This window comes from Delphinus delphis, chromosome 1 (assembly GCF_949987515.2).
Source record: "Delphinus delphis chromosome 1, mDelDel1.2, whole genome shotgun sequence".
NCBI lineage: Eukaryota > Metazoa > Chordata > Mammalia > Artiodactyla > Delphinidae > Delphinus > Delphinus delphis.
In genome coordinates this window covers 28,906,666-28,921,058 of record NC_082683.1, presented here as the reverse complement: position 1 = coordinate 28,921,058, position 14,393 = coordinate 28,906,666, and the positions used below count along the sequence as shown (strand labels likewise).

General features: G+C 45.4%; 1 protein-coding gene across 5 annotated transcripts in view; it reads left to right on the top strand.

Moving 5' to 3' along the window:
• Positions 1–2,724: 2,724 nt before the first annotated feature.
• The window catches only part of OSCP1 (organic solute carrier partner 1), a 29,751-nt gene continuing 18,082 nt past the window's right edge, over positions 2,725–14,393 (top strand). For 4 of the 5 annotated variants that reach the window (XR_009518273.1, XM_060003785.1, XM_060003780.1 and 1 more), the window contains exons 1-3: positions 2,725–2,888; positions 8,147–8,176; positions 11,967–12,121. Coding sequence is in view for 4 of the 5 variants with exons in the window: in XM_060003785.1 (XP_059859768.1) it covers positions 2,777–2,888; positions 8,147–8,176; positions 11,967–12,121 (297 nt within the window). In the remaining variant the exon portion in view is untranslated. The remainder of the gene's footprint in view (positions 2,889–8,146; positions 8,177–11,966; positions 12,122–14,393) is intronic. The other variant, XM_060003774.1, reaches the window with a different exon arrangement.

The following is a 14,393-nucleotide window of genomic DNA, read 5'->3' as shown; positions in this document are numbered from 1 at the left end:
GTGTTAAAGTGATGTCCAAAGAGCAGCTGGAGACAGGTTTGGGAGTTACGTTTAAAGTGACCCAAGCCATGGGTGTGAGTGAAATTGCCCAGGGAGGGAATGTAAACAAAGAAGAAAGGACCATGTCTGGATGGGAAGAATGATCTCTGAGGGCATAGCCTGAGTCAGGAGGAGTAGCCGAGGTTAAGGGGAAGGTGAAGTGAGGGTGGAACAGAGGACCTGGGATCCTGCAGAATCAGAAATGAGATGAGAGGGTCAGAACTGAAGATGAGCTGCTCAAATACCACCTCAAGAACAAGAGGGAAGGCCTTTCATGGGGCAGGACTCACAGCTACTTAAGAGGTATTGTGTGGAGGGCCAGGTGCTGACATGTAAGGGGGCTAGTGGAAAGAAGGCAAGAAAAGGAACACATTCGCACATTCGTGGAACAGGCCCTTCGGGAAAGGCATTGTTTCAAGTGCTGTGTTAGGCACATTAACTCATTTCATCTTTAAAGCCGCCTTTACCTATTTGGCCCCCCTCACCATATTGGCATAATTATCCTCATTTTACCGTGAGAGAATTAAGGCTCAGAGAGGTTAGGTAATTTGTCCAAATTCACACAGCTGGTTAGGGGCAGGCAAGGATTCAAACCCACATCTGTCTTGATTCCAAAGCCCATGTTCTGTTCATTATCACACAGCCTAGGGCAAAAAGTGGTCTGAGAAGCTCTGGTAATTACACTGTAGCAAACTCTAAAGCCTTTAGCAACCAGGCAGACAGCATAATGCATGAAGGCCAGGTGTAAGATGATGATGCTAAGCTGCTTGTTACATTTCCATCCTAGTTATATTCCCTTTTGTGCACAGACCAGGCAAGATCAAATCAAAGCCTTGGGCTGCCGGCTTTCAATTACTGTATAGTATCCAATGCTGAGATGTCAGTTAAGGACCAAAAAGTCTTCATGGTGAAGCAGTTTCAGTAGAGTGGAGGGAGCTGAATCCAGTGGTAGTGAGGTGGGGAATGAGGATGTTATGGAAATTCAGGTTGTGAGTGTAGACTACTCTTTTTTTTTTTTTTAAATTTTATTTTTTGGCTGCATTGGGTCTTCATTGCTGCGTGCCTGCAGGCTTTCTCTAGTTGTGGGGAGTGGGGCCTACTCTGCGTTGCGGTGCACGGGCTTCTCATTGCAGTGGCTTCTCGTTGCGGAGCACGGGCTCTAGGCACACGGGCTTCAGTAGTTGCGGCATGCAGGCTCAGTAGTTGCAGCACGTGGGCTCTAGAGCGCAGGCTCAGTAGTTGTGGCGCACGGGCTTAGTTGCTCCGTGGCATATGGGATCTTCCCAGACCAGGGCTCGAACCCTTGTCTCCTGCATTGACAGGTGGATTCTTAACCACTGCGCCACCAGGGAAGTCCCTAGACTACTCTTTTTAAAACTCGGCTTTGGGCTTCCCTGGTTTCTCCATATTAATTGCTCTCTTTTCTTCTCCACGGGCCTGGCTGCTAGGCTAAATTTCAGAAGACACCACTTTTAGTATGACATCCCTTCAGTGGCTCTCTACTGTTTGGCAGATCACAGGTGAAATGCCTTTGTATGGCATTCAAGGCTGTCCACTCTGGCCAGTAGGCAGTAGAGAGCCACTGAAGGGATGTCATACTAAAAGTGGTGTCTTCTGAAATTTAGCCTAGCAGCCAGGCCCGTGGAGAAGAAAAGAGAGCAATTAATATGGAGAAACAGTAATGCAGATAGAAAGAAATGAAGAGGTAAATTTGAGAAAGATTTTGGTGGAAAAAGCAGAATTGGTGACATAAGAGGACCAGGGGGAGGGAGTTGGAAACCAAGGCTAAGGTTTCAAGTCTGATTGGCTGGAGGGGAAGATGATGAGTAGGTCATAGAAGTATTGAAATTTACAGAAATGGTTGCTCATCAAAGTAAAAATGTGCAACAGGTGATGAAAATGTGATCCTGGAGCTCAAGATGGGGGTGAAGTATGTGGTCACTGCCCTCAAAGCAGAGAATTGGATGCCGGGCCTGCTCTACAGCGTGGGGGGTAGCTTCGGAGAGCCCCCAGCACGCGTCTTCCGACAGCGGGACAGACGTGAACAGGCCTGGTTTGCTTCCCGGTGTGTGAAACAGGAGGGGCTACACTCCAAGTAGCTTTCAGGGAGGAAATGCAAATAGGTCCTTCCCCCACCTAAAAGTCAGTTACCATTTTATTGAGTGCTTTCGTGGCATTTTGTGATCGCAGTAACTCCTCTCTGCAACCCTGGGAGGTGGGTGTCCCCTCCATTTTCCTATGAGGAAGCCCAGGCTCGAAACACCTGCCCCAAGTCAAACAGCGAGGAAACTGCAGAGCTGGGATTCAAACCCAGGTGTGTCTGCCCGGAGTCTGCGCTAAAGTTTTGCTTGGGTTTCCCTGGTTCAGGGGCACGTGGGCACGTGAGCACGCGGGCCGGCGGGGTGAGGGTGACCGCGTGAAAGAAGCCGGGCCGCCAGCCCTGCCGGGTTCTCACCCATCCGTCGGGGCTCAAGAAACTCAAAACAGGCGCTGCGGGCCTAAGGCCCAAGCCGCACCCACCTCCGGCTCGGACCAATCTACCCTGTAGGTCTTCGCCGCCCCGCCCAATACGCGTCCGCCCCCGGGCTCCTCCCAACAAGCGGCCTGTTGATTGGCTCTTCTTTGCCGCCCGCCGTGTTGCCTAGCAACCGGGCTTCGAGGATGCGTCTGACGGGCCTCCAGGCCTCTGGCTACCAAACCTCCGGGCTCTGTACTAGCTGCGTTCGCTTCCGACACCATGTCGGTGCGGACGCTACCGCTGCTCTTCTTGAACCTGGGTGGGGAGATGCTTTACATCCTGGATCAGCGGCTGCGAGCCCAGAACATCCCGGGAGACAAGGCCCGAAAAGGTGAGAGGGACCAGGCCCGCACAGCCAGCCCCCGCCCCCGCTCTCGCAGCTAGAGCTCCCCAGCCAGGCCTCTTTACAGACTGACCAACACCCCTGCACCCTGCTCTCTAGCCATGGACCTCTTTCACAACCCACAGCTCCATCCAGGCAGAGCTCTCATGAGCAAAGTCCCCAAAAGATCGTTTCACCGCGGAGGGATTTAATAACCCCGTTGGATATTATTAGGGAACCTGACCCGCCCCCCGCCATTTACTCATCCCCTTAAATTGGAGATGATTTCCCAATCTCTCTTGACAACCGGTCCCTCCCAAATGTGGGAGTCCCAGTGGCCCACCACCTGGCGACACACTCTGCTAGTCCGAGCATCTTCTTTCCCCCCAGGGAAGCTTCTGAGCCTCCATTCCTCTGTGTGGTATCCTCCTTCATAAACTGGAGGCCAGTCTTGCTAAGTTCAGAAGCTATTTCTCGAAAGGTGAGGTTCTGAAGTAACATAGATAAATAAGAAAATAGAAGACAAGTTGTAAATCTTTTCCCTTCACAATTGTTTGGAGAGAATGCAATTGTGGAAGTAATGATATGAGAGCTTCTAAAGTGCAAAATGTGCCTCCCGTGCACAGCACATCTAACCCCAGAGGAATGTCCACCCAGAACTCTCTGCCACCCCTTTTCTCTCCCTTTTTCCCCCTCTTCCCAACCAACAACTGTTTTCACCAAGTTTCCTGGATTAACTATGAAGGAGATATTATATTTCAAGGTAGAGGAAGAAAAGTTGGTACAAAGGTAACTGACATAGCCGCTGGTTAAAACATTTATTCTATCCAACAGTTTCTGTATGGTCTATTGATGTTAAACATACAAATTCAGATGTTAAGCATATATATTCAGATATTCACTACTGTATCTGTGAAACTGAGTCCAAGTCCATGCATAAAGAGATAAAAGAACTCCCTATAGCATACCTCCTCCATTCATTCTGTACGCTGCTGCCAGTGAGCTTTCTAAACTGCAAATCCGTCCACACTTCCTGCTACTTGAAACCCTTTGTCAGCTTTCCACTGCTCTCTGGATGGAAGCCAAGTCCTTGGCAGGACATTTCAGGGCCCTTCCTGATCTGACCTCTGTCCACCTCTGCAGTCCCACCTTTCACCACTGCCTGCCTCCTACTGTATATCTTAATACCAAACTGCTTGTAGGTCTCCATTTAAAGCATGTTCATTCGTGTTCGCATGCTAGTAATTCCCATTCTACCCCACACCTCCCATTTCCATGCTAGTTATCCCCTTGCATCCTGCATTATTCAGCTTAAGAACCATCTCCCTCTCATCTCCGCATGGGAAAGGGCCTGTGCATACTCCCATAGCACCCCAGTGTGTCCCTCTCTACCTTATCGCTGGCCACATTATACTGAAATGGTCTGTATATGCGTCTGTCTCCCCCATGTGATTGTCTTATTCATCTTTGTATTCCAGCACCTAGCATAATGCCTGCAACAGAATAAATCAGTGCTCGGTAAATGTTTGTTGAACTGCTGTTTTGTATGACATTGCCATTTCTTCCTCAAAAGGGTTCTGTTTTCCTTGGCGCTATGTTATGTGATTTCATCTGGGCTATTGGCACTAGTGAGCTGACAGGTAGTTCTTGGACTGGTAGTCTACATCTTGGAAGGCAGTGTAAATTAGCAATTAAGAGCATGCTCTCTGGAGTCATACAGATATGGGTCCCAATTCCAATTTTGCCATTTAACTAGTTGTGCGACCTTGGAGTGTAACCTCTATAAGCCTGTTTCTTTCTCCATAAAAGGGGAATAATAATATGCACTTTACAATGAATTTGTAACGATCGAATGAGGTCATGTATTTAACACGTTTAACCCAATGAGTAGCAGGTGCAGTCTTTCAGGAGGCAGTCTGGGCAAGACCCTGTGAATACTAGGGGACTGGCTTCCTTTGTGTTCAGGAGCTGCAGTCCTTCTGGGTTTGCTAGATACAGCTTCAGGGAGTTTCAGCCACCTTTCATAATTCACCTTCACTCATTCCTTCCACTCATTCCTTCCACAGTTGGGTTGAGTGTCAGATGCCATGTGAGATGCTGGGTGGAGCCTGATGCAGCCCTTCTGCACATTCACTGGAGGTAGGGCTTTTGATCAGTCTGTCCAGTAACTGATTCTAAACCTGGGGGATATGTCTTCCTAATACAACAACAACAAACATTTTTTTTTAATTTATTTATTTTATTTTTTTGACTGCATTGGGGCTTCGTTGCTGCACACGGGCTTTCTCTAGTTGCGGCGAGCGGGGGCTACTCTTCATTGCAGTGCGCGGGCTTCTAATTGCGGTGGCTTCTCGTTGCGGAGCACGGGCTCTAGGTGCATGGGCTCAGTAGTTGTGGCACACGGGCTCTAGAGCGCAGGCTCAGTAGTTGTGGCACACAGGCTTAGTTGCTCCGCGGCATGTGGGATCTTCCCGGACCAGGGCTCGAACCGGTGTCCCCTGCATTGGCAGGCGGATTCTTAACCACTGCGCCACCAGGGAAGCCCCAAAAAACATTTATTAAGCACTTACCATGTACCATAGACGTCTCTGAACACCTTAATCCCCACAACTATCTTATCATATAGGTAATAGTCCTGTCCCCATTTTACAGATGGAGAAAGTAGGCTAATTTGCCCAGGGTTACATAGCTGGTAAGAGGAAGAGTAAAGGATTTAAACCCAGGTCATCGGACTCCAGAGCTCATACTCTTCACCCGTATCCTTAACTGCTGCCCTGTACTTCCATACCCGAGGGGACTGTGTCAGAATCTTTGAGGGGGGAGTGGGGCAGGGAGGGGACTGGAAGATTGGGAGGAGACAGAGAGGTTTGAAAAAAAAATACAGTATAACCACTGATTTTGTAAAAGAAATGACAGAAAGTAGTTAGTTGATGAGGACCTGCAGAAGACAGAGCGAGAAAGCAGGGCAGAGAGTGCGGGATTCAAAACATCGAGAAACACTCATCTCTTCCACCACTTAGAGTTGGCGTAGCTGCAGGAGCAGGGGCCTCTGTGACAAATGCCCCTGCACAGAGGCCTATAAAACACCAGACACGGTAAACTAGTCCTCATTGAAGCTTTGAATGGAAATCGTATTTCTTCTAGATGTTTTCACTGCCTTATACAACTAATTGGTCTCCTGGAGGCCATCCTGCTCCCACAAGGCCAGTGCAGATCTTGCAGTTCTTCCCCACAGTGCAGCCTCTAGTTTAGAATTCAACAGAAAGGAAGTGCTCTCTCTGTGGGGCAACTTTTGAGTGTTGCATATTGAATGCGGTCCCATGTTTAAGCAATCGCGAGAATAATAAAAGCTGCCTTCGCCTCACTCCCACCCTCTTAAAGATACTCATCAGTAAGACCCTCTTACGTTTTGTCTACGTTCCTCAGCTGACAAGGGGAAACTGAGGCATGGGGCCATGAAGTGATTTTCCCAAGATGCGCAGATCACAGCGTAGTACTGAGCAACCGAATGCTGTGAGGTTCTGTTTTTATTTTTCTAGTTCCAGTTTAACAGGCAGCTCTGGATATCTTTGGGCCTACCTCCCACTCAAAATATAAGTAAAGTGGAATTGTCACAAACAAGTCGTCTGGAGAAATAATAGAAAAACAGGGCATCCTTTACCTTCCCCGATCCTCAGGAGGAAGTGGGCCAGGAGCACACAGCACGACAGAGACCTCTGCTGGAGCTGATTGTCACTGCCTGCGGGAGTGCCTGGTAGCCCTGGGCATGTGTTAGCCAGCTCTGTTTTGTCAGCAGCAGGTAATCACTGTCCCTAAGGGTAGGTGAGCCCCTGGCAGCCCCTCTGTTCCCAAACACACCTTCAAGAGGGTTGCAGCTCTATCTCTCTGAATTCCCACGAGCCTATCAGGCAAGACCGCCTGTAAAATAAATGCCACGAAATGGTAGAAGATGCGGACATTATGCCAAAGAAGCCAGCATCTGCTTTAAGAAGGCCAGACTCTTGGTGCTGCTTCCCCAGTGTTTTCTCTCCTAAACCCTGTGACTCTTGTGGGAGAAAGATGATGAATTTTCCCAGCGGAGTCTGACATTGCAGTGGGAACCCTTTGCAGTTAGTTAGGACATGGCACTGGCTGTGCTTTCAGGCCAATCTCTTCGAAGCTGTTAGTATTGTGTACTGAAGGCACATATATGCTTTGCTTATAACCTCAGAAATCACCTCTCAAACAATCTAGTGCAAATGTTTCCAAACTACACCAAAATACAAAATGTTTTTGAAATGTGGATGTGTGTGGAGCTCTGCTTATCTGTGGGTGGTTTCTCTAGATTGTAATCTCTCCCAAAAAATTAAGGAAAAAAAAATCACCATCCTTTATGGGTGGTGTCCAAAGTTCTGCAGTAGAGAAAGCAGAATTAGGAGAGAAGCCAGCTAAGTGCCTGATGTGTCTCTTTCATCCCCACAACAACCCTACAAGGTAGGTGCAGTTATCATCCCCCTTTCACAGATGAAGAAACTGAGGTTAAACAAGCTGTTTGAAGTTATCTAGCTAGTAAGTGGTAGAGCCAGGTCTCAACCCATAAAGGGTCTTGATTCTCACAGGTTTCTCTAGCCAAGTACATTTTTCCTTATTTGGTCTCTTCTTGGCATCTCCCTGACTACCTTTGTCCTCAGGAGCTTTCTGTACATCGTTATTTCCCTCTTTTTACATAGAAGTCATGCTTCTCTCTATAAAAAGTAAATCAGAAACAAATAGACTTTTTTCCCTATTAATTCACATTTCAAGATTTTTTAATTTGAGCAGTTCTGTCTGTACTCTAGAAAGCAAAATCTTACAGTAATAAGAAAATCTGGTTGTGAAGAAAGAAAATCCTTTCTCTCCCTGTTCTTGGGGTTATTCTTCCTTGTGGAAGTTAGTGTTTTTAAAAGCCTTGTATTGAATGACGTGTATTTTCAGAGTGTTAGAGGGGATGACTTCATGAGCCTTTCAAGCTAAACCCCAGGGTAGCTAGTCCTCCTGAGCTTCCTCTCCTCCTAAGCCACCCTCTGTAAGATAACAACCCCCCTAGGGCTTTTTTGGAACTTGTTGTTTAACCATCATCCTTTTAAGAGTTTCAAATGGAAGGCAGAGCATTTGCATTAAACGTTAATGCAAACATGAAAACTAAAGTTTCATAAGCCAGGTAATTGGAATTGGTATTTTTAAAGTCTCATTGAAAATAACGTTCTTGCTTCATGAACTGGTGTTTTCTTTTTATATGCTTCATGTAGATGAATGGACAGAGGTGGACAGAAAACGAGGTATGCTATTTCGGGGCTGCATGTATTCAGTCTGCATCCACAGGTTCACCCAGTCCTTCATCAGCGGGGCTTAAAGTGGGACCACTCTAAATATTTCCAAATAAAAGAATAGGTGTGAGTTTCTCTTTAGCTGAGACATCGGTTATACATTTGAATCTTTTACTTAACTAAATACAGAGTGGAAGATGAAAACCAAGGAAACATTGGCCAAAGGACCATATTGCACCTGAGGTATTTGTCCCTTTTCATCAGTTCCAAGCTTTGCAAGGATAGCTGGAGCAGTAGCTATATTTCTGGATAGGCTGTCCTATTTAGTCATCCTTAAAACAATTCTGTGATAGCATCGTGTAGCCTAAGAGCTGTTCTGCTTAGCACACGGAGATATCTGTTGAACAACCGAGAAAAATGGAAGCCTATGGCTGCATGGCCGCCGGGATTGCGTGCAGAAGGCATGACACGCATGCACTATGGCCTTATCATGCCAAATCTTCAGTTTCCTCTTCACCTACAACTAGCAGCAAACCTGAAAAAGCTGTCTATTCCTCAGAATAAAACCTTAGCCTTTCTCACCTTTAACTGTCACGAATATCTTCCATCATTTGACATTGGGGTATAGTTTATGCACGTCATAGCCAACGTCCTCGATATTTTAAGTGCTCTCCCCACACCAAGTATGCTGAGGAGATAATGTATATAATATTTAAGAGCACAAGCATTAAAATCAAACAACCCCATTCTAATTTCAAGTCCACCGTCTGCTGTGTCATCTTGGACTTCAGTCTTTCTAAGGCTCAGTTTTCCCCCTTGACAGAATTGGATAATAATTCAGAGCTGTCCTGGGGTTTAAATGAGATAATGCATGGAAAGTTCTAAGCCCAGTACTTGGAACATAATAAGGCTTCAAAACATGGTAATCATCCAGAAGTAGTAGCTTCGCTGTTTTACCCTTGGTTCCAAGTTGTTCCCATAAACAATAAAATTTGCAGCAGAGGTAGCTGATAAAAACTCAGTTGCTTTCATCAAGAGAATTATTTCATCAGGCCAGGCTCGAAGAAAAGCCCAATCGAAGTGGTTGATACTCTTTTATGATATTTCACAACCATCTTTCACCACTTCTCTTGAGCAATTTTTGGCCCACCTCTTGATGCACGGCAGAACTTCAGGTGAGAAGCATGGATTTTGAAGACTCTTCATGTAAGTAATTGAATCACTGGAATTTATCTTAACTTAAGCATCTAAAAATAATAAGCAGAGCCTGACTTCATAATCTGACCCCGGTATTAGAAGCCTGTTATGTGAAGAACTCAGTTGTTGACCCTTCCAGTGCACCTGTGAAAAACCACCCCACTCCCTGGCTTTAGTCTCCTGATGAAATCTGGCTGCTAGCACATTCCTGCCTCAGGAAAGTATGCAGAGCTCGTGAGAGTGCCAGAAACCAACACCGGCACCAACTGACAGATCGGGTTAAAACTATTTCTCAGGTTTAACTTGAATACGGTGTGGGCTGCTACTCTTGGGCAAGGACAAAGTTTACTTCCCCTTTGTGCCCTGCTGTTCATCTCAGTGTCTGGTACTCAGCAGGCCTACGTCAACCAAGTGCCAGGTGAAGCACACTGTGAGATATAAGCATGTTAATTTGTGCCCCCAAAGAATTAAGTGAAAGGTGGGCACTCTGGGTGCCAGGGCCCAACAGTAAAACTGCCATTTCCTCTTGGGGACATTTGTGTTCAGTGCTCTGCCCACAGGGACAGGGCCTGTTGTGCTCTCTTTCCAGCAGGAGAACTTTCTGGAAGTTCTTTTGCAAGGAGCCATGGTGATACATAGCTTGTTCACTTCCCCCCGGGGGAAAGGCTTCATTTTGCTTTTTACTTTGCCAGAGTGGCTAACAATCACCTTGGGATTGTCTTTCCTTTAGAGCTGATTTATTTGAGTCTAAGCTAATTTCCTAGGTTCTGCTAAAGGCTCAAAGACCCTAGGGACATATTTCAGCCCCTAGGGGAATGGGAGCTCTTTGTAAGCGTGAACATAATCAGAGCTGGTGTGATTCTTTAACTTGAATTCTTCCTCTTTGGCACTCCTCCCTGGCCTACATACACCTATGGAAAATTCTTCAGATTCTCTCTTCTGAGGCTTTATACGTGTCTTTCCATTTGTAGCTATTTCCTTGCAAATTCTACATGTTATATAGGCTGTGGTAAGAAAAATGTCAGAAAGCCCAATTTATTGCAGGTCCTTGCTTGGTTAGGTCAAAGGCAAAAGGCTGTGCTTGAGGCAAACCCAGAAGCGTTCATCTGTCTCTAGGGAGACAGTGGGGAAATGTTAGTGCACACTGAGGGTAAGCTGCCCCGGGTTGGAACTGTCCAGTGTGAGGGATGCCCTGTGTTGGTAATGGATGTGATTCTTCCTCACTAATGGGATGGAGTATAGAGTAAAATCCGAAGGTCAAGTGTGAGTTCAACACTTCTGGAAGGAGTCAGAGTCGGTTCGTTCTTTTGTGTCTTGGGGGGGGAGTGGGGAGGGAGGTGTTTCCCTTCCCCCTCTCCCCTCTCTCTGTAGCCCTTCCATTTAAGATTTAAGTACGACTAGCCCTCAGCTCCCCGCTTCTCCCCAAAACTGCCCTTTGAGATACTTTAAAATGCTGGCCTGAGCCCTCAGTGTACGTCTATCAGTTACTTACAGGTTGAGAGGGTGCCCGAAATCATGACCTTGCCTTCACTCTCTAAGATACAAGGCCACAGCCAGTCACCTGGTGTGTCCTCTGTGTGGCAAGAGAAAGAGGCGTCTGTATCTTTCAGCAATAATCACCCATGTTTGATAATTGATTTTGTATAATTATGTTAAGTAACAAGTTTTCTTTCAAATTTTAATTACTATGAATGTATAGTCTCAGCATCCATATACCCTCACCTTTAGGCAGGAATATATCTGGCTTAATTAAGAATAATCTGTGTTCAACCATACCCGTTCTTATTTCTTGTACCAAAGGGTTTTCCTAGCCCTCAACTAATGTTATTTGAGTAACACAAAATATCTAAATGAATGAGTGAATGAAAAACTAGAATTGTAGAAACTTTGGTGTGCACGTGCCTTAGGACCTTTTATTCTCACCGTGTGGACATTTTCCATCTGAACAACCGTATGAGACATATCACTACAGTATAATATCAATATTATAAATCATATATAGAAATTAAGGCATCCTAAAATGTTTATCTGAAGTACACATCTTATAGAAACATTAGAAAAGTTTTAATCTCTAACCAGTGGGTAGACTTGTCTATTTTTGTAAACTGTTTTGCAAAACAAAAAAGAGTCAATTACCATTATAGGTCCCATTTTTATAGAATTTAATTTTAAGTAAAAATGTTATAAACTTGCTAAACAAACAAAACAGCATGATGCTGTTTATCACTTTAAGGTAGAGCTCTAATCGAAAAGAATCTTTTTTAAAGACTCTAATAGGAATCTATTTTAAAGAAAGAAGAAACTTATCCCCTATCACCAAGTGAGATAATGTATGTAAAAGTGGTTTGTAACCGTTGAAGCAGAGCGTATTTGTACATTGTCACATGTATGTTTGCCCTGAGATGGTCTCATAAAGCACTCCTGACCCTGCTTTCTACTGGGACACCTGTGTGGTTTCTCCCCAGGGAGCAGATCTCACCAAACACATCCACATCCCCACTCTACATAGGCCCAGCTCCTCCATTCCATTCATACACAGGGAGCATTTCCTGAATAAAGCTTCCGCCAGTACCTTGTTCAGCTGCATCTTCTCTTGTCTCTACAGTTCTGAATGACATCATCTCAACAATGTTCAATCGAAAGTTTATGGAGGAATTGTTCAAACCCCAAGAGCTCTACTCCAAAAAGGCCCTGAGGACAGTCTACGACCGCCTGGCTCACGCCTCCATCATGAGACTAAACCAGGCCAGCATGGATAAGGTGAGCAGACAGCTGCCTCTGTCCCCTGGGCTGCATTTCTTGTGGACGATCACAGACTAGAATCAAATGAGATGACGTATGCAGTGGTGCCCGGCAAAAGACAGGCACATGTAAACATGCGTTGTTCTTGAGTTTCAAGTGGGGAAGGACCTCAGAAGTCATCTGCACCAACCCCTGTGTTGTTTATTCCATTGTGTCACCCAAAGAGTGTGCTGATTTGCATGTCCATGTTTAGGAACACCTTAACCCAATACAAGCACCCAACCCTAAAAGCTTTAATTCTGCTTCTTCCTTAACAAAGTTCAGCTCTGCAAACCAGGCATTTTTTTAAAAAGCAAATTCAAAACTGCTCAGTCTTTATGGGGTTGGCCAGAAAGTTCGTTTGGGTTTTTCCCAAAGATGTTACGGAAGATGTAAAGATGTAAGATGTTACGGAAAAACCCAAACGAACTTTTTGGCCAACCCAATATTTATAATATATACATATCTGTTTCTTTGCGAAACCAATTTTTGGGTACTCTGATTTTAAAAGGAATAATTCCAAATAAATAATGGCAGAGAATAGATAAATCTCCTGTTCATAAGAATTCCAAACACTTATATAGATACTCTGCCCTCAGGAATAGAGAGCATAACTCCCCACTGCTTGAATGTGGCTGCACTTGGTGACTTCCTTCCAAAGAAGACAGTGTGGAAAGGAGGGGGAAAACAGCTAACTTCTCAGTGGAAAAACATGGCAAATATTACCTCAACCAGGTGATAACATCAACAGTGATAAGCCATGTGGTGGTACCCTGATATGATGTGATGAGGATAACACTTTGCCTCTGTGATCTTCCTCCCAAAAACCCACAACCCCAGGCTGATCATGAAAAAAACATCAGACAAATACCATTCGGGGGTCATGTTACAAAATACCTGACCAGTCGTCAAAGCTGTCAAGGCCACCAAAAACAAGGAAAGCCAGAGAAACTGTCACAGCCAAAAGGAGCCTAAGGAGACATGATGACTAAATATAATGTGCGATCCTGGAACAGAAATAAGACACTAGGGTAAACTAATAAAATCTGAATAATACATGGACTTTAGTTAGTTTTTAAAATAATGATAATAGTAATTCCTTTTCAAGTCCCTTCATTGTGTGAATTTTTATAAATCATGAGGACTGACAGTGGGTGCCAGGTGTGCAAAAATCAACACCGTCTCATTGCTGGTACCTGGAAACCTCAGAGAGACAGACTGCCTTTAACTATGCCCTCTTACCTTCTGCCACTTACCTTTAGAAAGTTACTTGCTTTCCCTGAGCCTCCGTTTTCTCATCTATAAAATGGGGATAATAATAGCTACTTCATCAGCTAGTGGGAAGATTAAGTGAGAAACATAGATAATAATGACACAAGAAGGCCTGGCACATAGATGTTAGATAAATGTTCGGTATCTTCTCTTCTCTGCTTGTTCCTCTCCCTCTGCCTTTAAGAAAGTTTAGGTTTCCACTGAGAAAGGACACAGAACTTGGAATAAAAAACCCTGGGTTCAAGTCTTCTTTCTACCAATAGCTCTGAGACACAATTGACTGAATAACTCATCTGAACTTTCATTTCTTCATCCTATACCTGTTTTTATCCTTTATTCCTAGCACAGTGCCCTGTACACAACAGGTATTTAATGTTTTTTGGTTTTTATAAATTTATTTATTTGTTTATTTATGGCTGCGTCGGGTCTTCGTTGCTGCGTGCGGGCTTTCTCTAGATGCTGCGTGTGGCCTTTCTCTAGATGCGGCGAGCAGGGGCTCCTCTTCGTTGCGGTGTGCAGGCTTCTCACTGCGGTGGCTTCTCCTGTTGCAGAGCACAGGCTCTAGGCACACAGGCTTCAGTAGTCGTGGCTCACGGGCTTAGTTGGTCCGCGGCATGTGGGATCTTCCTGGACCAGGGATCGAACCCATGTCCCCTGCATTGGCAGGTGGATTCTTAACCAGTGCGCCGCCAGGGGCGTCCCAGGTACTTAATGTTTGATGATGATGATGGAGAGTCTTAAATCTACATCTCCAGTATCAGACACACACACACGCACACACACACACACACACACACACACACACACGCACACACACACACGCACACCCCAGGCTGCTCCTGCCGTATGCCACCTTCTAAGCGAGATGTTCATCTGCATGTTGGAGAAAGGGGATCGTGTAGAGGGTTCTAGCACGTGCTTCAGGATCTGACCGTCTTTAGTTTCAAATCTCACCCTACTACTAAGTACCAGCTATGTG